The following is a 20,484-nucleotide window of genomic DNA, read 5'->3' as shown; positions in this document are numbered from 1 at the left end:
AATATAGAATTATTTTAATTGTTATAAAAAGATTTCCTTTATTATATTAAATATAGATAATATTTAAAGACATTATATTTAAATAATATTATATTTAATTAATAAATATATAAAAATATCTATTTTCTGAAAGTTCAATATATTCTTATGATTAGATCGTATTTAAAATAATCTATGAATATGAAAAAGTGGGTTATAATATCTTCTTTCTAACAATAAATCCACGGAGAATACATACCAGGAGTCCGAACGTAATATTGAAAGAACGGTATCAATTTAGTGGACAGATATTTTGCCGGTAGGGCGCGCTGCTTTTCACAGGAGTACTCGTTTAAATACTTACGCGGGAAGTCTTGTTGCTATTGACAGCTCTGAAAAAAAATATTTTAAGAAACGTGGAATTAATATTATTTAAAAACTACACAAATGTAATAATCAATTATTTGTTAACATAAAATTTTTAATATTATTTTGAGGTTACTTACTTTTGGTGCTTTGAATAAAGCCACTTTTCCTAAATTCTCACTTGCCTTTCGGCCACTAAGGCAACCATAAACGGCACAACACTTTCCCATTTTTTAATAAAAATAATTCTAAAAAAATAAATTATTTAATTTAATTTATATTTACATTCACGAGCCAGGTAAATATATTTACGTGTAATAATAATAATAGCACCGGCCGACATGATTTTCCTTGTCCAAGATATAATTAATTTTTTCCATTAATTTTGTAGTGCTGATTACGAAATCAGACCTAATTTTATCGTATCACATCAAATTTTTAGTAAAATTAATATATTCGCTATTTTTGATTTTATTTTATTTTCTTTTTTTTATCCTGGAGAATGGAGACTTTTTATAGATTCTTCGAAACAGAGTTTAAAAGGTGTTCTTTTAGACAATACTAATCAGTATGCTTCTGTTCCTGTCGCTCACTCTGTTCATTTAAAAGAGATTTATGAAAATTTGGAAACAGTACTAGATAAAATTAAATATGAAGAACACGGTTGGCAGCTTTGTGGAGATCTGAAAATTATAACTATGCTGTTAGGTCAGCAGTCAGGATACACGAAATATCCTTGTTTTTTGTGTGAGTGGGACATTAGAACACGAGAAAAGCATTACGTTCAGAAACAATGGAATCCTCGTACAAATCTCAAACCTGTAACCAAAAATGTTATATAAGAAAATTTAATTGATCCTCTGTGTCTGTGTGTGTGTGTGTGTGTGTGTGTGAAAAAATTGTATTACCTCCGCTTCATATTAAACTCGGTATAACGAAACAGTTGGTTAAGGCATTAGATAAAAAAAATGATAGTTTTAAATACTTGAGTAGAAAATTTCCAAAATTATCAGATGCCAAAATAAAATAAGGAGTGTTCGATGGACCACAAATTAGATCTTTGATGACCGATGAAAAATTTAATGCAACACTGAATACTACTGAATTAGAAGCTTGGCTGGCGTTCAAAGATGTTGTCAACAATTTTTTAGGAAATCACAAACACCCTGACTATAAAAATATAGTGGCAAACTTATTAAATAAGTATAAAAAATTGGGGTGTAATATGAGTATAAAACTCCATTTTTTACATTCACATGTGGATTTTTTCCCTGATAATCTTGGTGATTATAGTGAAGAACAGGGAAAAAGGTTTCACCAAGACATAAAAACTATGGAAACAAGGTACCAAGGTCGATGGAATGTGAATATGATAGCTGATTACTGCTGGTCAATAAAACGTGATATTATTGATGATTCTCATAAAAAATTACACCCAGACGTAATTTTATCGCTAAACATAAAAGATGTCACCCAAAATAGCCCTGTAGCAATTATTGTACTTGATATTTTCTTTGTAAGTTTTCAAATATATATATTTGAGTATAATAATTGATTTTTTCTTAAAATTTTAAAATAAACGTTTTTTCCTTTTTGTAAAAAAACCTGATGTGATAGAGTAATTTTATGTAAGTATTTTTGTGTTCAAAATACTATAAATTAGTGATATTTTTCACTCAAATCAAAACAACGTTCAAAAAGTTTTCATTTGTCGGCCGGTGTAGTATCGGTACGTTCTGAATACTTGCGCAGCCAGTGGCAAAAAAGAGAACTATAATCTGGGTCAAGAATTGAGTACCACAAATAATGTGAAAAATCCTATACCATTCGGACTCCTGGTATCTATCCTCCGTGAATAAATTCATTGAGAGGTTATCGATGCATTGATATCGTTAATCGATAATAAAAGGATAATATCTTTGACTGACTTTAAGGGATAGATATCATTTAACGTTAAGTTTTCATTGAAAAAAAATTACTCTGATGTTGACATAGTTTCGCAGGGACGAGTATTAGGAGGAGACTTTCTTCATGATAACTTAAAATTTTTGTGCGACTTTACTCGCATCGGTGTGTGGAGTAACGACCGTTGGTAGTAAGAGATATAAAAAAAGAAAAGAAAAAAGACAAACAAGAAAAAAAGAAACAAAATATCGTAAGTATCAGGATGGTAACCTAGAAAACTTTTTTTTCATATTTACATTTTTATTTCTCTTATCTTTCCTTTTTTTTCTTTTTTTGTTTTCAATTAGAAAAGTATGGCAAAACTAGGCGTTTGTCCGTGCGGATGCAACGTATTACAGTCACATTGTATCTTACATTCACCGAGCGAGCCATGCTGTTGCTGCAGTTATGATCCTTTCAATGATAATTCGAAGGAGTCGGAGATTCGTGATCTTTCGTTTGCCCTTAAAAAGCTAGCAGTGATGCGCTGTCAAACGAAGAAATGGCGGATGGAGAGACTTCAGCTCGAAAGCGAAACTAGGTCTCTGAAACAAGCCCTACAATCATTCGGTACCAACATATCTTGAGTGCTGCTGTGTTAAATAAAGATATACATATATCCGGGGCAGAGGAGGGGGTGATTTTACATATGAAAGTAAGTCGAAAATAAGGAGTAGTATTTTATTTTAAATTATTCTTGAAAATGGTTGATTGATTTCCTTGAAAATAAAAAGCTTAAACGAATAATATGTTATTCCTTTTTTTTATTCGACTTATGAGATATCGTAGAATCAATCCCCTCCCCCTCAGCGTCATAATCCATTTGTCCAATTGAACCAACCACTTTGTTTTCTACTTTATTCAAATTAGTTATTATTTTAGAAATTGTTTAAAATTTATTTTACTTTCAATTGTGAAATGTATTTTCTGAATCTTTTTTTTTTAAAGTAATTGCTGAAATTTTTCTTTTTTTTTTTTTCATTAATACTTTGTTCATGCTTATCTCGGTCATGAAGTTTTGTTATTGCATCTGTATTATTTACTATGATTTGAGGTATCGGTTTTTTGCTTCGTACATATCTTAATTCCAGTGATATAAGACAGATAAAGCGAAATTTGAAAAAAAACAAAAAGAAAATACGTTAGATTCGGTTGAAGTAATTTCTCAACGTTTTGTAGGTGTTGATACGAACGTAGCGTTAAAATCCGATCCCATGATCGTGCATTATCGCCAAGAGAACGAAAGACTGCAAAATGCAAATGAAGAGCTCGAGGAAAAGCTGAAAGATCTCGAGGAGAGTCTTGCCGAACGTGAGTGTTGGGAAGATCCTGAAGAGGAGGTTATACATGTCAGGGAGAAGATGAAAACGTTGAAAGAACGTTTCCTTGCTGAAAAGAAAGAGTAATTTATCGTTAAATTAATTATGTTAATTCTTTAACATTCGGACTAATAAAATGCTTAATCTTTCGCCGATTTTATTACATATGACAATAAATATCTATACATATTATTTATATATATTATTACATTATTATTATTATAAACGAGCTTATTCGATTTGCCAAATCGATTAATTTCACAGAACAAAAAATAGAGAAAATTAAAACAATTACTTACATTGCCATGTCGTTTATCGGTCATATTAATTTTTCTTATGTGTGTGTAGTTGTTTTAAATTTATATTATTAAGAACATTTTCTTTTAATGAAAAAAGTTTATCACCTATCGAATGAATCAACATTAAAATTTTCTTTAATTTTCAAAATGAAATTAATTGCTGCGAACGACTTATCTATTATTATTATTATTATTTTATTATTTCTCTCCGATTTTTGGGATATCAGCGTATCAGACAGGACTCTTGCCAGGTCTGACTGCTTTAATCTCCTGAATTTAAGAAGGCTCTGGTTATGATCATGTTTTTAATATAACCGCCTTTTGAATTTCTTGATGTATATTTGGGTCTAGTTGTAATTGTATGAGATGTGGTTTAAAATTGTTCGGTGTAATGCTGTTGCAGATATGATGAAAGGAATGATGTGCACTTTTTTTTGTTTCCATATTCTGTGTATTTCTTGTGCAAGTGGTGTGCATTTTTCTATTTTTTCTCTGTATTTCTGTGTGATGTTGATGTCGTTTGGTACTGAGATATCTATTAGGTATGTTGTTTTCTCTTCTTTGTTTGTAAATGTGATGTCAGGTCTGTTGTATTTTACTGTTTTGTCTGTGTGTAATGTTGTGTTCCAGTATAGTTTGTACTTTTCGCTATCTATTATTGTTGTTGGTGTGTATTTATAGTATGGTGTGTAGTGTTCTCCAGTTTGTATTTGTTCATTATTGCTTTATGTATGATTTTTGCTGCCGTGTTGTGTCTTTCCGTGTATTCGGTGTTCGCTAGTATTTTACAATCTCCTGTTATGTGTTCTATTGTTTCGACTACTAATTTACATTTCCGGCATTTGTCATCTTGTATGTTTATGTCTTTTACTATGTATTTGAGGTAATTTTTTGTTGAGATTACCTGATCTTGGATTGCGATTAGGAATCCTTTGGTTTTTGGGAAGAGGTTTCCTTTTTTAGCCATTTGTATGTGTCGTTTTTGTTTATATTTTCGTCTATAGTGATGTAGTAGTGTTTTCCGTGTAATTGTTTTGTGGCCCATGCGTTTATTTTGCTTTGTGTATGGTCTATGTCGTTATAGTTATCTATGTCTGTATTGCTTGTTGATAAGTTTAGTGGTGTGTAATTTTTGTCGGCTTTCGTTACTGCTTCATGTAGTTGTGTTTGTTTTGTGTGGAAGTAGTTGCGGAGTTTTTTTATTTGTCTATAGTGTAATGCTTTTATGTCCGTTACTCCCCTTCCACCTTCTCCTCTACTTATTGTTAATCTGTCTACACATGATTTCGGGTGTAGTTTAGTGACTTTGTCAGGTGTATTCTCGTTATTCTATTGGTGTCATCTAGGTCTGTGTTTGACCAATTGATGATTCCAAAGGAATATGTAAGGACTGATATTGCGTATGTGTTTATTGCTTTGACAATAACAATTTGCAAATTTTTTGAATTTAATTTGGTTTTAAGTATTTTTGTGAGTCTTTGTTTGTATTGTTTTTGTAAGTATTTGTTAATTTCTGTATGGTTTATCTTAGTATTTTGTTCAAAGCCGAGGTATTTGTATGTTTCGTGCTTTTCTAAGTTTTGTAGTGTCTCGTTCTGTAATGTTCTTTGTGTATCGTCTGTAATCCATTGTCCCCTTTCAATATGTATTGTCCTGCATTTGTCTATTCCAAATTGTATTTTTATGTCAGATGTGAAATTTTCTGTGATTTTTAGAAGTGTATTTAATTGTGTTCCTGTTTCTGCATATAGTTTTATGTCATCTACATACATTAAATGGTTTATTGTGTACTTTGTCTGTTATTTCTGATTTGATAGCCGTATTTAGTTTTGTTTAATATTGTAGATAGTGGGTTTACGCACATGTTGAACCATAGGGCACTCAATGTATCTCCTTGGAAGATGCCCTTTTTGATTTTTATTTCTTCCGTTTCAATGATATCCGTTGGTGTTTTTAGTATAATTCTGATTCTCTATGTTGACATGGTGTGTTTTAGGAATTGTTCTATGTGTTTGTTTATTTTGTATATTTTCATGATTTCTATTAGCCATGTGTGTGGGACTGAATCGGAAGCTTTCTTATAGTCGACGTAACATGTAAGTATGTAGGTTTCGCTGCTGTTTTCTTGCCTGATTCATTATTATGCTGTCTATGATAAGTTTTTCTTTGCATCCTTTTTGTTCCTCTGAGATTTTATTGTTTTGTGTGAGGTGTGTTTCTCTTTGCTGGCATATTGTACCTGTTATTATTTTGTATAGCTTATTATTATTATTATTATTATTATTATTATTATTATTATTATTATATATTTTTTTTTAAGAATCGAAGGTAGGAATAAGTGTTTTTAAATAAATTTTATAATAGATTCAAAGAGATGATAAGCAAACTGAGATTGAAGCTGGCCGAGGCAGAAGATGACACTTCTTGCGCAGCTTTGAATCATCTAAGAATGAAATTACGAGAATTGATGAAGAATGGCGAAGAAGCGGATCGGCAGGTCGCGGATGTCGTCGAAAAGTCTATGGATACGATGCTTGATCTTTCGAAAGGTTGCGAGAAATTAAAGTTAGATAACGAACGACTTCGCCGTTTATTGGAAGATCTCGGTATGAGTTCAGAAGAGATCGATGAATATTTGAAAAATCTTTCCAGTGATCCTATGGTGTATAAAAGTGAGATATCTATTTATTGAGTTTTCATTATTTTCGACGAATCAATCTTATACTTTTTTTTTTTGACAAATTTTTTTCTTTCAAGTAAAAAGAAAAAAATATTTGTTTGGCTTTTCGATTCAAAAAGCAATTCGATTTTATATTTAAAATTTTTCGACTGTTTGTGAGATCAAAAAAATTGTATTAAGTAATTATAAACGTAATATATATAAGGTTACCTAAGAATTAGTTACTGTTTGTTTGATAATATCGCCAACTTTTCAACTTGACATCAATTTTCACGATTGTTCTTTTCGTATAATCACTCCTCTAAACCACTTTTTTTCTTCCTTCTGAAAACAATATTTTAACACTTTTTCGTATGTATTTTAAATGGCGACTTCAATAATCGCCAATTTTTAGGCAAGAAACATAACAAGATACCTTAGGTATCTTATATAATTTAATATAATATAATATAAAGTCAATAATGATAATGACGTAGAAGCGATCCAAGAGTCACCTCAGAACAAGTTGCTGAATCTTGAAAAAAATTGAATGATTGCTACGAATCTATGAAAGTTATGAAGGATCAGTTAGACGAAAAGAATGCTACACTTGAGCTTCTGAGAAAAGAGTTAGACACAGAGAAGAGTTTTTCTTTAGCTCTTGCATCGGATCTTGATAAGATTTCTGTAAGCTACAAGACTCTGATGGAAGAAGTAGTTGCGTCAAAGGAGGAACTTCAAAGAAAAGACAAAAAAGTAAGACTTTGTTATCTCTCGATCGTTCTTAAAATATCTCACTCATTAATCCTCTCTCTTGGTGTTATTTTAATTTGTAATTTACTTCTTTTCTTTTTTTAATCACCTTCTATTTATTTATGAGATTAAATGTAACAAATGGAATATTATTTTTATCAGATATATGATCTGACTAGTGAACTTAGACAATCGACAATTAGTTTGCAAGGTACGAATCTCAATAGTTAATAATCTTTTTGTCTTCTTTCATATAAAAAGTTTATCATCTTATTTTACAGATATGAATAAGTTGCAAAAAGAAATAGAAGATGTTAAGCCTCAATTGTATGATCTCGAAATTGAGAGAGATAATCTTTTAGAAGAATTAGTAAAGATACGTGAGATCGTTTCCGAAAGAAATGACCAGATTATCAAGATCCTCGAATCGAAAGAAAAATTGGAGCAGGATTATATGACGAAGTTAGGTGATTTGCAGGAAAAATTGGATGCAAAATTATTGGAGGAAACGAGTTTGAAGAAATATATCGACGATCTGCAAAATGAATTAACGCGATTTCGAGACTTAACGCAAGATTTAGAAGAACAACGTGCACTTAACGAGAAATCTTTGAAGATAATCAAAGATTTGGAAGACGAATTGGCTTCGTTAAGAAATAACTTGAAGAATTTAGAAGATGAAAAAAATGATATCATTTCAAAGTTGGACGCTATGCAGATCGAAGCCGACGAATTAAAGAAACGGCTTGCCGAAGAAGAAAAATTGAAAAATGATCTTAACGATAAACTCGATGCGGTCGAAACGGAAATGGAAAATTTACGTAACGAAAATTTCAATTTCAATGAACAATTGAAAGAATTACATATGGAGAAAGATGATAAAGAAAAAGCTGTGGAAGAAGTTAAACGTTTGGAAAGTGAGCTTGCATCAACGAAGGCTCAAAAAGAGAAGGCTGAAAAGGACAATGTAATGTTACGCGAGGAACTTGCGAAACTTGACGAAAAGAACGATAAATTAATGGGAGAAAACGAGTCACTGAGGAGAAAAATAGAAGAGTTCGATGGCGTACTCGAGGCGTTGAATAAATGTAAAGAGGAAAATAATAGTTTGAGAGGTAGGATAAACGAGTTGGAGTCTATAAATAATGCATCGAAGGAAGAGAGTGAACGAGCAAAGGCGGATGCTGAGAAGATAAAGAACGAGAGTATAGCGGTGAAGGACGCACTTGATAAGATGATAGAGAAGTTGGATAAACTTAAAGATGAAAATGAACGCTTGAAAATGCAAAATGACGAGAATGCTCGGCTCAAGCCCGAACTAGAAAAATTGAGGTCTGCAAACATGACTCTTAGAAATGAATCGGATATATTAAAAGCAAAGCTGGACGATACATTGGCTGAATTGGACGTTGAGAAATTGGCAAGAAGCAACGCTGAGAAAGAATTAATGACTCTTAAGAACGAGTTAAAGAATTTGCTGGTTAAGATCGACGAATTGAAAAAAGAAAACGAAGCACTCAAAGAGGAGAAAGAAGAATTGAAGAAAACGCTCTTAAAGTTTGGCGATGACTTGTCAAATGTGAAGAACGAAAATTTAGAATTAATTAAGGAAATGGAAACGTTAAAAGCTCGAATAGTTAATCTCGAAGATCAGACTTCGAAATTAGAAGAAGAAATTGAACATTGGAAAATGGAAAATTGTAAAACTGGTTTAAGCGTTGATAAGTTGAAGGCTGATTTAGAGAAAGCTTTGAAAGAGTCTGTCGAATGTCAGGTAATGGTTTTAATCATTAAAATAATTATCCATAGATGATTATGGATGTTTTTGTTTGTATTTTAGGTATCTAAAAAGTTATTGGAACAACAAGTTTCTCAATTAGAGCAAGACAATTTGAAACTTGAGAAACAGAAGGAAGATATATTATACCAATTGGATCATTTAGGGAAGTCTCATGAACTTGACAAGTCATTGAAAGAAGAGGCCTTAAAAGATCTCAACGTAATGAAAGACGAGAATATCAGTCTGAAGGATGAGTTATCAGCATTAAAGGCTGAATTATTGAGACTCAGAGAGGAGAACAAAGATCTGAAAAGTTCTCTCGCAAACACCTTGCAACGATTGACGTCGGCCGATTCTGAAATAGAGAAGCAGAAAGCTGAGATCTTAGCACTGAGAACTGAGAATACTTCGATGAAAGGGGAAGTTGAGAGATTGAAGGACAAAACGGAGAAATTTTCGAGAGAAGCAGCCAAGTTAGAAACGGATTTGGCGAGCTTGCAAAGCGAGAATGACAACCTAAAGGTCGGCCAGCAGAAGCTTCAAGAAGATTACGGTAAACTTCGAGGTCAGGGAGATGGGCAACTGATCGAAATCGATAAACTGAAGTCCGAGTTAGCTGCGGAAAGATCTAACGTCGATAAACTCAAAACAGAATTATCTTCTTGTCAAAAAGAAAACGTTGAAATAATGGAAGAGCTGAGGAAGCTTAGAGAAGAGAACGAAAAGTTGAAAAATCAATTAGAAGATGATCAGAAAATGTTATCGGACACGACGAATAAATTGAAAAATATAGAAGAGAAGGTATCAAAAACGGAAGAAGAAAAAATTAGTCTTCTCGACGAGTTGACAAATTTAAGGGCACGTATTGATAAACTCGAAAAACAATTGAATACTGAGAAAGATATTAAAGGAGCAGCAATAAGAGATTGTAACTCTTGCAAGGAAGAATTGGCTGCATTGAAAGAGGAATTGGCCAGGATACGCGTCGAAACGGGAAGATTGGAAGCTGAAACGGACAAATTGAAAATACAAATGGATGATGCGAATAAGCTGGTCGTAAGTTTACGTAAAAAAGAAGAAGATTTAAAATCGGACGGTGAAAGATCGAGAAAATCTCTCGAGCATGCAGAGTCGAAGATAGGATCTATGGAAAAGAAAATTTCTGACTTATCGGCGGAGAAATCTAAGATGGATAAAATGATCGAAGAATTGCAACATCAAAAAGATCTTTTTGCAACACGAATCGATGGCTTGAAGAGAGATCTTGCAGAGTGTAACAAGATGAGGGATGCCTCATTAAAGGAAATTGAAACTCTACGAGAATTGGAGAAAGCATTAGACTGGTGCCAAGAGGACAGAGAAAAATTAAGATTGGAGAACGAAAGTTTGAAAAAAGATATTAGTAAGACACGTACTGATCTCCAAGAATTGGACACAAATTATCGTCAATTGAAGACTAAAATGACGGATGATTCAGAGGCTTCGAAAAAAGAGATAGATCGGCTGAAATTAGAGAACATCGAGTCGAAGCTTCAATTAGATGATATCAAAAAGGCTAACTTTGGCCTGAGAAAACTCTTACCTGTACCAGGTTTGTTATTAGTTATATTCTATTTGTTTTAATTCTTAAAAAAATTTTGAACATTTCAATTGTTTTATAGGAGAAGACAAATCAACGGTTTCGGATGATAATGATTTTATAATCGAAGTGATCGAAGCGCTGATGAAAAAAATAAAACAACAAAACGACGGTAAGTGGAGTTCGAAGATTATATAGATATTTTTCTGGCATGTAAGAATTTTAACGAACCGAACGATAATGATCATGGAGTATTCGAAACTTTTAATTGGCGATGAGTTTGATGCTTCTGAATAAGTCTGTGGCTTTACGAAGTTAGAAACGACAGATGCACACATACAACTTCTAGGAAATAATGTCGATCTATAGCAGTTGTAAAGCCACGATTTCGAGTTTGAATTTTAATTACTATAATTGCATCAATTTGAATTCAACATATATAGCAATTTCGCATCCTTAATTGATGGTAAAGTTATTTGTGTGTATTGCATTTATTACATTTTTTTTCTTTTATTTAAAAAAGAACATAAATTTATTATTTTATGAAACAATAATAAGCAATTTAGCTATGATAATCATGTAGAAAATCAATTTTTTTTATATGTAAATCGATTTATTTGAATAGGTTTGAGTCGTGTGCGAGATTACGTGATGTTTTTAACTGGTAAAATAGAAGAAAAACCGAAAATGGCTTCGGCTTTTGAAGAGGATGATGATTTCGTTCGAAGATTAATTTCGCCTTTCGATAAATTGCTCTTAATTTTCCATGAACTATCCAATAATATTTATCGTGTTGAAATCGAGATACAAGAATTGGATGACCTACGAAAATCTATGAGAGAGGAGGACAAAAATTTGAAGAAGGTTAGTGAAACGTCGATAAATTTAATTCGCAATTTTTTTTTAGCTAGGAAATGTAAATACTTATTTAAACGTTTTCACAACGTTTTCTAACAAAACATTGATATTATAAAAGAAGAATTTTAAATTAACTGTAGCTATTGTTTTTCTGCGTGTGTTTGCAAAGGCTTTAGTTTCTTGAGCAAATGCGTTACTTAAAATTCCAACATCAAAGTCTCTAAACTATGTATTATATGTAGTGCAATATAATTTTTATTTGAACGACTGCGTCTGTTTATTTGCCTCGAGATAAGCAAATATTGGAATTTTATCTTTTATATACAGGGAGGTAAAAAAAGAGTTTAAATTTAAAAAGACTTATAATATTTATCAAGAAGATTAAAAAAATGTCTCGTTAACATGGGCCCTAAAATCAACCCTTTCGATGTAAACAAATTTTAATTATTTATGAACATTCTCGATATTGTAAGTTTTCCAGTATATTAACAAAAGACTTGCTTACGATATCGAACGTTTATAAATAATTAAAGTTTGTTAACATAGAAAGAGTTTATTTTAGAATACATGTTAATTAGATAATTGTAACTCTACTTGATAAGTACTATAAGCCATTAAAATATTCGAACATTTTATTTATCACCTTGTATATAAAATACATATAAACTTCTATTTTGATTTTGTGAGAATTCGATATACATTTATTAATATTTGATGTTGTAAATCAGTTAGTTTGATACCCTTTAATTTTCTACCAGCGGGTAACGCGTTTGCATATCCTTTCTTATAGCATGGCACCGGGAGCTTTGTTTATGGAATGACGTTTAACGTTACCATGAGCGGGACACAAATCGTGTAATTACAGTTATTAATTAGTTCGTGCAGATCCAAGCGCTTGGCACTCTCTGACGCTGATGTGTAGCTATCAAGCCGTAATAATAACGCGCAGTTGAGAAATATCTATTATTACGCGATATTCATCGTTCTCTACTGTAAATTTTTATGCTTTTGCTCTTTCAATGTTACATAATGAAAACTTATTATAATAATCGTTTAGAAATTCATGGAAGAAGACATTTCCGAGGATAAAGAAGCACTCGATTCGTTCGATTCTGATGTTTGGTTAAAAGTTAGTATCGCATACACATTGTCTGTATAAAATAAAAATCATTATTATTAAATATTTAATCCTCCATAACGCGTGTTATGTACTTTTGAGATTCGTCATATATTCATTGATATATCTGCGTAGTTGTCATTTTATTTCATTATATTGTAACAAACTTAATTGCCATTTTATATTTGATGTTTGTATATTAATATAAATGATATTATAAATTTCAGAATTATATATATAATATTTTAATGCTAAATATTAAAAAACTGTTAAATTATAGAGGATTAATTATAAATAAAATATATTATTATATTATAATTAATTAAAAAAAAGAAAATAACCAAATCAAATAAGTATACTTGTATAAATAAAAAAATCCAATTTTTGTCTTTAGTCATTGACACTAACACAAATGGCAGATCTTCACGATAAAATTTGTTTACTTACGTCGAGTATGGTTCGAGACGATAGCGATAAACCAAGTATCGATACAGTTTTTACCGTTCCTTGTCCCGGACGAAGTCCTTCTCAAGAAGATTACGATATTTTGAACAAAAGAATTGCCGCGCTGCAAAGGCAAATAGCTGAAAAACAAATGGAAGCATCTTGGAAACTGCAGGAATTAAAGAGGGCTCTTAGTTTCGAACAGGCAAATCTTATAAGAATATCTGACGAAATGAATTTGGAGAGAAAGCGAAATTTGGCTCTTCAACTTACTATGGACAATTCGTAATCTCGAATCAAGAGAAGTTATCGAATAAAAGGGTGTCCGGATTCAGTGCATTGTTGTTACTTTTCGTGTTTCTTTAATCACTCATATAATTTAGATCAAATAAATACCATGATCATCTTTTGAAATATAATAACGTATTTTTATATGACCTATATGTGAATAAAGTTACTTATAAAAACGATGAATTAGTTCGGCAATTTGTTTCGTATTTTCAATAGCCATGATTATTTATAAGTAAAACAGAATGGGAAGGAGAAGGATAGAATTGGTAATTCTTTAGTAACGAGCTTACCTTAATTGATTTATGAATGATAATTTTGTGAAGACATGTGGTCAACGTTGCCAATGTCTTTGTTGTAATGGACCACATGTTGGATAACTGTTTTATGTTCACTCTTCATTTAATGTCTGATTGTCTGTAAATGTGATCGCGCACTTGTGTATGCAGTAGATATATTCGACTGATATATCCGGCTCGAAGGATCAAAATATGTTCGCGCGCACTATATGTTATGCTGACGCGAATCCGTTTCAAACTAACGTACAGTTTTTAAGTTGCAATTATATGCGAGTTTATACGGAAAGTCTCACGACGGTAAATTAATACGGTGTGAGTGATTTTGTAGTATACTAAAGGCAATTTTTTAGTCAACAATAATTTATTAACTTGAATCTTGGCGACTATGTTACAATTATTTGATGTGGACTGTATAAATGTATGATGTGTAACAGACAATGCGTATTACAGGCAAGAGTACTTAATAGACAGAAAAATGATATGTTACGAACAGACAGAGAGTTCTTACTTGATTTCATATGCTTTTATACCTAAATTAGTTACACCCCTTTGGAGAGGGAAGGACCTAAATGGGACTTATTGGCCAATAGTAGGAGGGTCCACCCACCAGGATCTTCCGAAGGAAAATCTTATGTTTTTGGGAAAGGGTTGTAATGGGGGTTAAGCCTAATAGTCCAGTCAAAATAGCCCTGAAATCGGGTTTTTGAGCTATACGGCTGAAAAAATATGGAAATTATCAGAAAAATGCGTACAAAACTGTGGGCAAAGTAAAAAAGTTCTCAACCACCGGGAAAGGGGTGAAAAAATTAAAAACTACCCCAAAATACGATTTTTGGATTATATGTTGAAAATATCAAAAAAAGTTTCAAATAAAAGTTGTAGAGCATAAAATTTTAGGCCTATCTCTTTCAGACCATTTTTCCCCTAAAACGCACACTTTCACCCCTACGACGCTTCAAAGTACTCAAAAAATGAAAATTCAATAAAAAATATAAAAATTGGACTTTTTAAATTTTTTTTTTTTAATTATCTTTAAAAAAACTACAAAGAACAATCGTAAGAAAACAAAAAATTTTTTTTTTCATCCCTTCTATTAAAAATCAAGGGGTGAAAACGGTTTTTGCTCGATATTTCGCTTAAAACGGGTTATTTAAAAAAATTTTCTTTTTCATATGAATTTTTAATTTATTTTTTAAATTTTGGTGTTGAATTTATATTTATAAATATTTACCTGTAGGAAATATCCCAATTTAAAGACAGGTAATTACTCCCTTAGTCCTACGCCTTTGTAGAAAGAAACAGAAAATGAAGCTATCTTGCTCTTACTCATTGTGACGTAATGCCATGGCACGCATGCGCAAACTAGTATATTACGTCATATACTAGTAAGAAATTCGGCAACAACTAGTTATCTTTATGACATCATTGCTTTTTTGTTCTTTTGTTTCGTCAAGTCAGCCTAACGTCATATTTATTACATAAAAGTCTTACGTCAATAAGTGTGAAATAATAAGTCACATGTGACTCATATCTGACTTATATCTTACGTAAATCCTGACATAGGGCAAAATCATTTGACGTCATTTTGATGTAATTGTGTTCACTGGGTATATAGTGTACGCGAATAGATACAGATGCAGATATGGAATATATAATGATAATATAATAATAATTTATTTAATATTTTAATTAATATGTCGAGCAGTTTTAACAGAAATGACGTGGGTGCAGAGAACAGAGTACAGAAGAATTATAACTGATACAGAATACAGAACAATAACAGACAGATGAAGACAGACTAACTAACTTGGACTTTCTTACTTATTTACTTTCATAGATTACTAAAAATGAGCTACGACTTTTTTGAGAGGAAAGGAAATATATGAATCTCATTGGCGTCTAGTATCACTGGAGGTTGGGCCTTTAACACACATCGGAAAGATCGCAGGGTTTTGTTTAATTAAGATTAAGATCGGATTTCAAACAGGAAATTAAATAAATGTAAAAGGAAAGGAAATAAATTTAAAAGTAAAGGAAATAAATGTAAAAGTAAAGGAAATAAAATAAAAGGACAGGAAATCAAAAATAAGACTTATCATTTACAAAAGAAAAGGAAATTAAAATATGTAATATTATAAGACTTATTGTTTATAATAAGAGTATATTTGTTTAAAAATCCCTAGTAGTACAATATATTGAAAAATATTGAATACATGTGTATTTAATATTAAAAAGACATTGAATCTCTTTTTAATATTAATGTATTTTAGTTTAATATAGTATTTAATATTAATGTATTTTAGTTTAAACAATCCTAAATATTGGTAAAATATATTACTGTGATAGATTTACCTTAATTGATTATTAATTAATTGAAGGAATTGTATATTATAGTCTACAAGCACGGAGTATACGTTCGACGTACTGTCCTCTCCGAAATCCAACAGCAAACTAACTCATTGTCCTTTATATAAATCAGTTAAAATTTCTTTTATTAGTTTTTGTTTATATGACTTTTAAAAGAATAAATTCTATTTACTACACATATTATATATATATATATATATATATATATATATATATATATATATATATATATATTTTTGCCTTCGGAAAGTTATATAAACAACAATTAATAGAAGAATTTTAAAATAACGAAACGTTAAGCTTATACTTGGTATTTTTAGACTACAATATACATTTCTTTCGATTAATTAACAATTATTTTAAAATATATCGAACACAGTGCTGTACTCTATTAATATTTAGGATTGTTTTAACGTTCCTGACAAATGATGACTATGAGTTAAAAATTTTCATCTAATAAAATATTAGATCCATAATATCCAAATTCCATAATTTCGTTCAACCGTCAATCAATTTTAGGTTCTTTTTCGCTTTCTCTCTCTCTCTTTTTCTTTTCATGTCGTTTCATTATCGTCGCTTAAAATGTTTCACTTAAAAAAAAATGTTATTTTCTACCCTTTTTTTCAACTACTTAAATCTAATCATACAAGGTATATGTTGTTAAAATATAACGAAATACAAACATTTTAAAAATATCTATATTATGTAAAAAATCCTTCCCCGATGGAATATTAGCTATTTGATATTAGTCATTAGACGGTTTCTGTGATTTAATACGTAGGTTGAATATAAAATATTGTGTAAAAATCTAACTATTCCCTTATGTCCCTCTCTTTCTCACTCTCTTATTTTGCCAAGTAGTTTTGGAGAAGATTAGGAAAAAGCGATTATAGGAAAGTTCGATTTAGTGGTTCATGCGATTGTGGCTTTCGTTTTCGAAAGAGGAGACTACGCACGCTAGATTCGATCGCGATTAATTCAATTGCATGGGACTTTAGTGGTTGGATGTGGGATGGATACGAGACTGGATAGGTGAGTGGTAGTAGGTTCATTGACGATGCTTCTCGTTGTTCTGCGCAATTGGAAATTGACTGACAAAGAGTAAAAATATAATTGAAATACATGCTTGGATCAAATGTTAAATTTATTATTGGTGGGATTAATTTAAACTGACGGTTCAATCAATCAAAAATCAAAGAACCATCCTCATGAAATTTTCACGCTATAATTTTCTATTACGAATACGAATTTTATTATTATCTTATTTTTTTTAATCAAATCTTCACTTATTTATTATAATTTACCAGATAATAAACAAAATATATCCTAATATATGTTTTATAAATAAAATTTACTTTTACATTAGATATGACAAAAATAATAGTAATTTGTCAATAGACTAATACATATTCACAATTGATTTTTATAACTATCTAAGAAAGGTGTATATTCGGATGGTGATTATACGGGGATTGTACGATCCGAAATGATGGTACGGTAACTAACGGTATTCAAAACGCGCGCGTCCGATTCTATCGATTAAGACTATAGATCGATACTCTTAACCCATTCGAGACCGATTGCACATCGTGTGTGCAATTGCTTTCCGAGGCTAAAAGACGGGTTGCACACCGTGTGTGCAATAATAATAATGAGCAATTATCAGTTATTCTGAGTAAAATAATCGTCGAGAGAAGATTTTTTTTTGAATTAATAGTATCTATAAAGTATAGAAAAACAAAATTTGGCATTGGTTTTATTGCGTACCAAAACAAAACAAAACATTTTGTTTGGAGTTTCAAAATCTACATTTTTAGAAAATATCAATGTAAGAACCCATATTTATCTAATTCTATTTTTCAAATTTATCACCAATAGCAATAGTATCGCCTTCTATATATACCGCCTAATCAAATAATGTAAGAAATAATTTCTTACATTGAATATTGCGTATTCATAATTTCTTATAATGTAAGAAATTATGAATACGCAGGCTGCGCTTGATATTACATTATACATTACTTTATTACCTTTAGACATTTTTCTGAAAATTTATTTCTTGTTTATATTATTTTCTTCATTGTTCAAATTATTTTTTTGATTTTTTACTATTTCTTAAAAATTTTCTTTGCATTATATTCTGTTCTTCATTATTGAAAGCAACATAACGATTTTATATTATCTAATTATTTTTAAAATAAATATTTATCAATTTTAATGATGTATTTTTATTTTACCTTACATTGCACACATGGTGTTCAATCCGCTCCTCGCAATAAAAATTTTCTGAGGAGCGAGTTACACACACGGTGTGCAATCATCTTATTTATGCAAATTCGCTTACGAATTGGGTGATTTCTGTAGTAAACAAGTTTTTTTATTAAAAATGAACAATATGAACAAAAAAAAAATTTCGCTCCTGGGGACCGTGTTCGAAAAAAATCGCCGTCTCGAATGGGTTAACGAGTATCGAACACTACCGGCGACTGTCGAAGTGCTACGATAGTTACCACCACCTCTCGCATCCCTACCTCTCGCACCTCCACTATATATGCACCCTGCTGGGCCAGTTCAAAGGACCATTCTTTCTATTCCGCCACCGGACGCCTACGACGATACACCTTCAGCATATAAAGAATATAGAAGCAATACGGAACAAAGGACTTAAGGATTCACAAGGAACAACAAAGAGCACATCCCAACCTTTCCGATTGTGAACCATATACAAAATTGCCAGAGGACTCTTAATTGAGGAATTTAGGCCCCAACAGGGATGATTCTACATGTATAATAAAAATAATTCGAAAAAGGGAGTAAAGTTTTGTTCGTTTGAAATTTTATTTTCGTAAAAATTGTGTTTTTGAAAATTCTATAGTTTGCATTATTCTTTTGTTTGACTTATGAAGATTTAAAAATTGTTATCTGTAATATTCGATTACTGCTAATGCGTCATCGTTACAGTTCAACAGTTGAAAAAAGACTTATGTTAAAATATAAGAGAAATAAATCGTACGACTGAAAGTGTAGACGATAAGACTAATATTTAGTTACATATTTCCTTTATATTTTATTTTGAATACGCTATCGATCTTAGTAAAAGAAAAAACTTCACTAAAAGGAATATTCTGGGATGGCCATAAAATCCCAAACAAACTTAAGAATTATCGAAACATATTGGTGCGACGAAAACCTTTGTGCAGTGTTGGGTCCTTCGAGTAGTTTCGGATTCCTATGTAAACACATGCGACACCATAAGAAAAAATGATATTCCCTTATTTTAGAACGAAGTTCCTTTATACGTAGTTTTCACTACGATCTTTACCAAAAACATAAGCTGTACCCATTGGTGGACTATGAAGAGTGGATCCTTCTACTATTGGTCAGTAAGATTAAAGGATCAAACGAGCCCACCGAAGGCGGGTGAAGTTCGATCAAAATTATATAATGTCTCATTCTCGGGATTACAAAACACGTAGTACCGCTGATTGCATTGCGATGTCTCCATAATTTCAGAGTATCCAGGAAGAAAAGGAGTGCCACCGGTGGCTCTCCCTGAACTACGCCCTCGTATCGCGACGCTCATATTTTTTAGAGAGTAATATCGAGGGAAAATAATAAAATTCTCAACCGGGTGGGGATGTTACCCAGGTGGGAAGTAATCCTCTCGAATGAGACATTATATAATTCTGATCGAACTTTGCCCGCCGTTGGCGGACATCATATAATTTATAATTTCCTTCCCCCTCCAAAGGGGTGTAGCTCATTTCTGATATATATATGTGAAAGGAAAGTAAGAAAGCGTCTTTAGTCCTTTAGGCTGTCTGTATCTGTCCACTAATTATACAATCAGTCTGTGTATTATCTGTTATGTCAGTCATTCTGCAAATCAGTCAGTTTATCAATCAGTCAGTCAGTCAGTCGGTTTATATTTGTAACTCTTTTGTATTCGGTATTTTTACAATTACGCCACTTTTTGTAAAGATTTGTAAATATCGCTCGACGATATAATAATTAAATAAACTATAATATATTTTTCTCCGAATTCCATTAATATATTAATACTATATATATATTTTTTTTTCTGAACCCTACAAAAGCAAAAACATTAAAGTGGACAATGAATGCAAGAGTGTAAATGAAAGAAAATTTTAGTAATTAATACATATTATTAGAGAAATACATAATTTAGCATATGCGTAATCCGAAGAATTTGTATAAACGATCTATTTTTTTAAAGTAATAGTGTATATACCTATGTTCGTATTTTTAGTTCCTATGTGAAATAAAAAAGCATACATTTGCGTAGATTGTAATGAGCGTTGTACTTAATTGAGTTTCATTTTTACCTAGGAAAAAAGCGAGGTTACGCGTTACTTTAATATACTGTAGATAAATTTTAATCTCGTGCGTACTATCTAAAACATAAATGAGAT

At 31.3% G+C, this 20,484-nt stretch overlaps 1 protein-coding gene across 1 annotated transcript; it reads left to right on the top strand.

The window, feature by feature from the left end:
• Positions 1 to 1,366: 1,366 nt before the first annotated feature.
• Positions 1,367 to 15,726, top strand: LOC107074029 (uncharacterized). Its single transcript, XM_089177297.1, has 11 exons — positions 1,367 to 2,859; positions 3,469 to 3,691; positions 6,272 to 6,579; positions 7,111 to 7,322; positions 7,482 to 7,530; positions 7,601 to 9,093; positions 9,160 to 10,690; positions 10,761 to 10,850; positions 11,304 to 11,542; positions 12,594 to 12,665; positions 13,048 to 15,726. The coding sequence occupies exons 1-11, from the start codon at positions 2,604 to 2,606 to the stop codon at positions 13,384 to 13,386; spliced, it is 4,812 nt and encodes a 1,603-aa protein (XP_089033423.1). The 5' UTR covers positions 1,367 to 2,603; the 3' UTR covers positions 13,387 to 15,726.
• Positions 15,727 to 20,484: the final 4,758 nt, after the last annotated feature.

Source organism: Polistes dominula, unplaced genomic scaffold (assembly GCF_049000335.1).
Source record: "Polistes dominula isolate Pdom_NZ unplaced genomic scaffold, Pdom_raw_medaka contig_20, whole genome shotgun sequence".
NCBI lineage: Eukaryota > Metazoa > Arthropoda > Insecta > Hymenoptera > Vespidae > Polistes > Polistes dominula.
The sequence above is the reverse complement of the archived record's forward strand: the minus strand, read 5'-3'. Positions and strand labels throughout refer to the sequence as shown.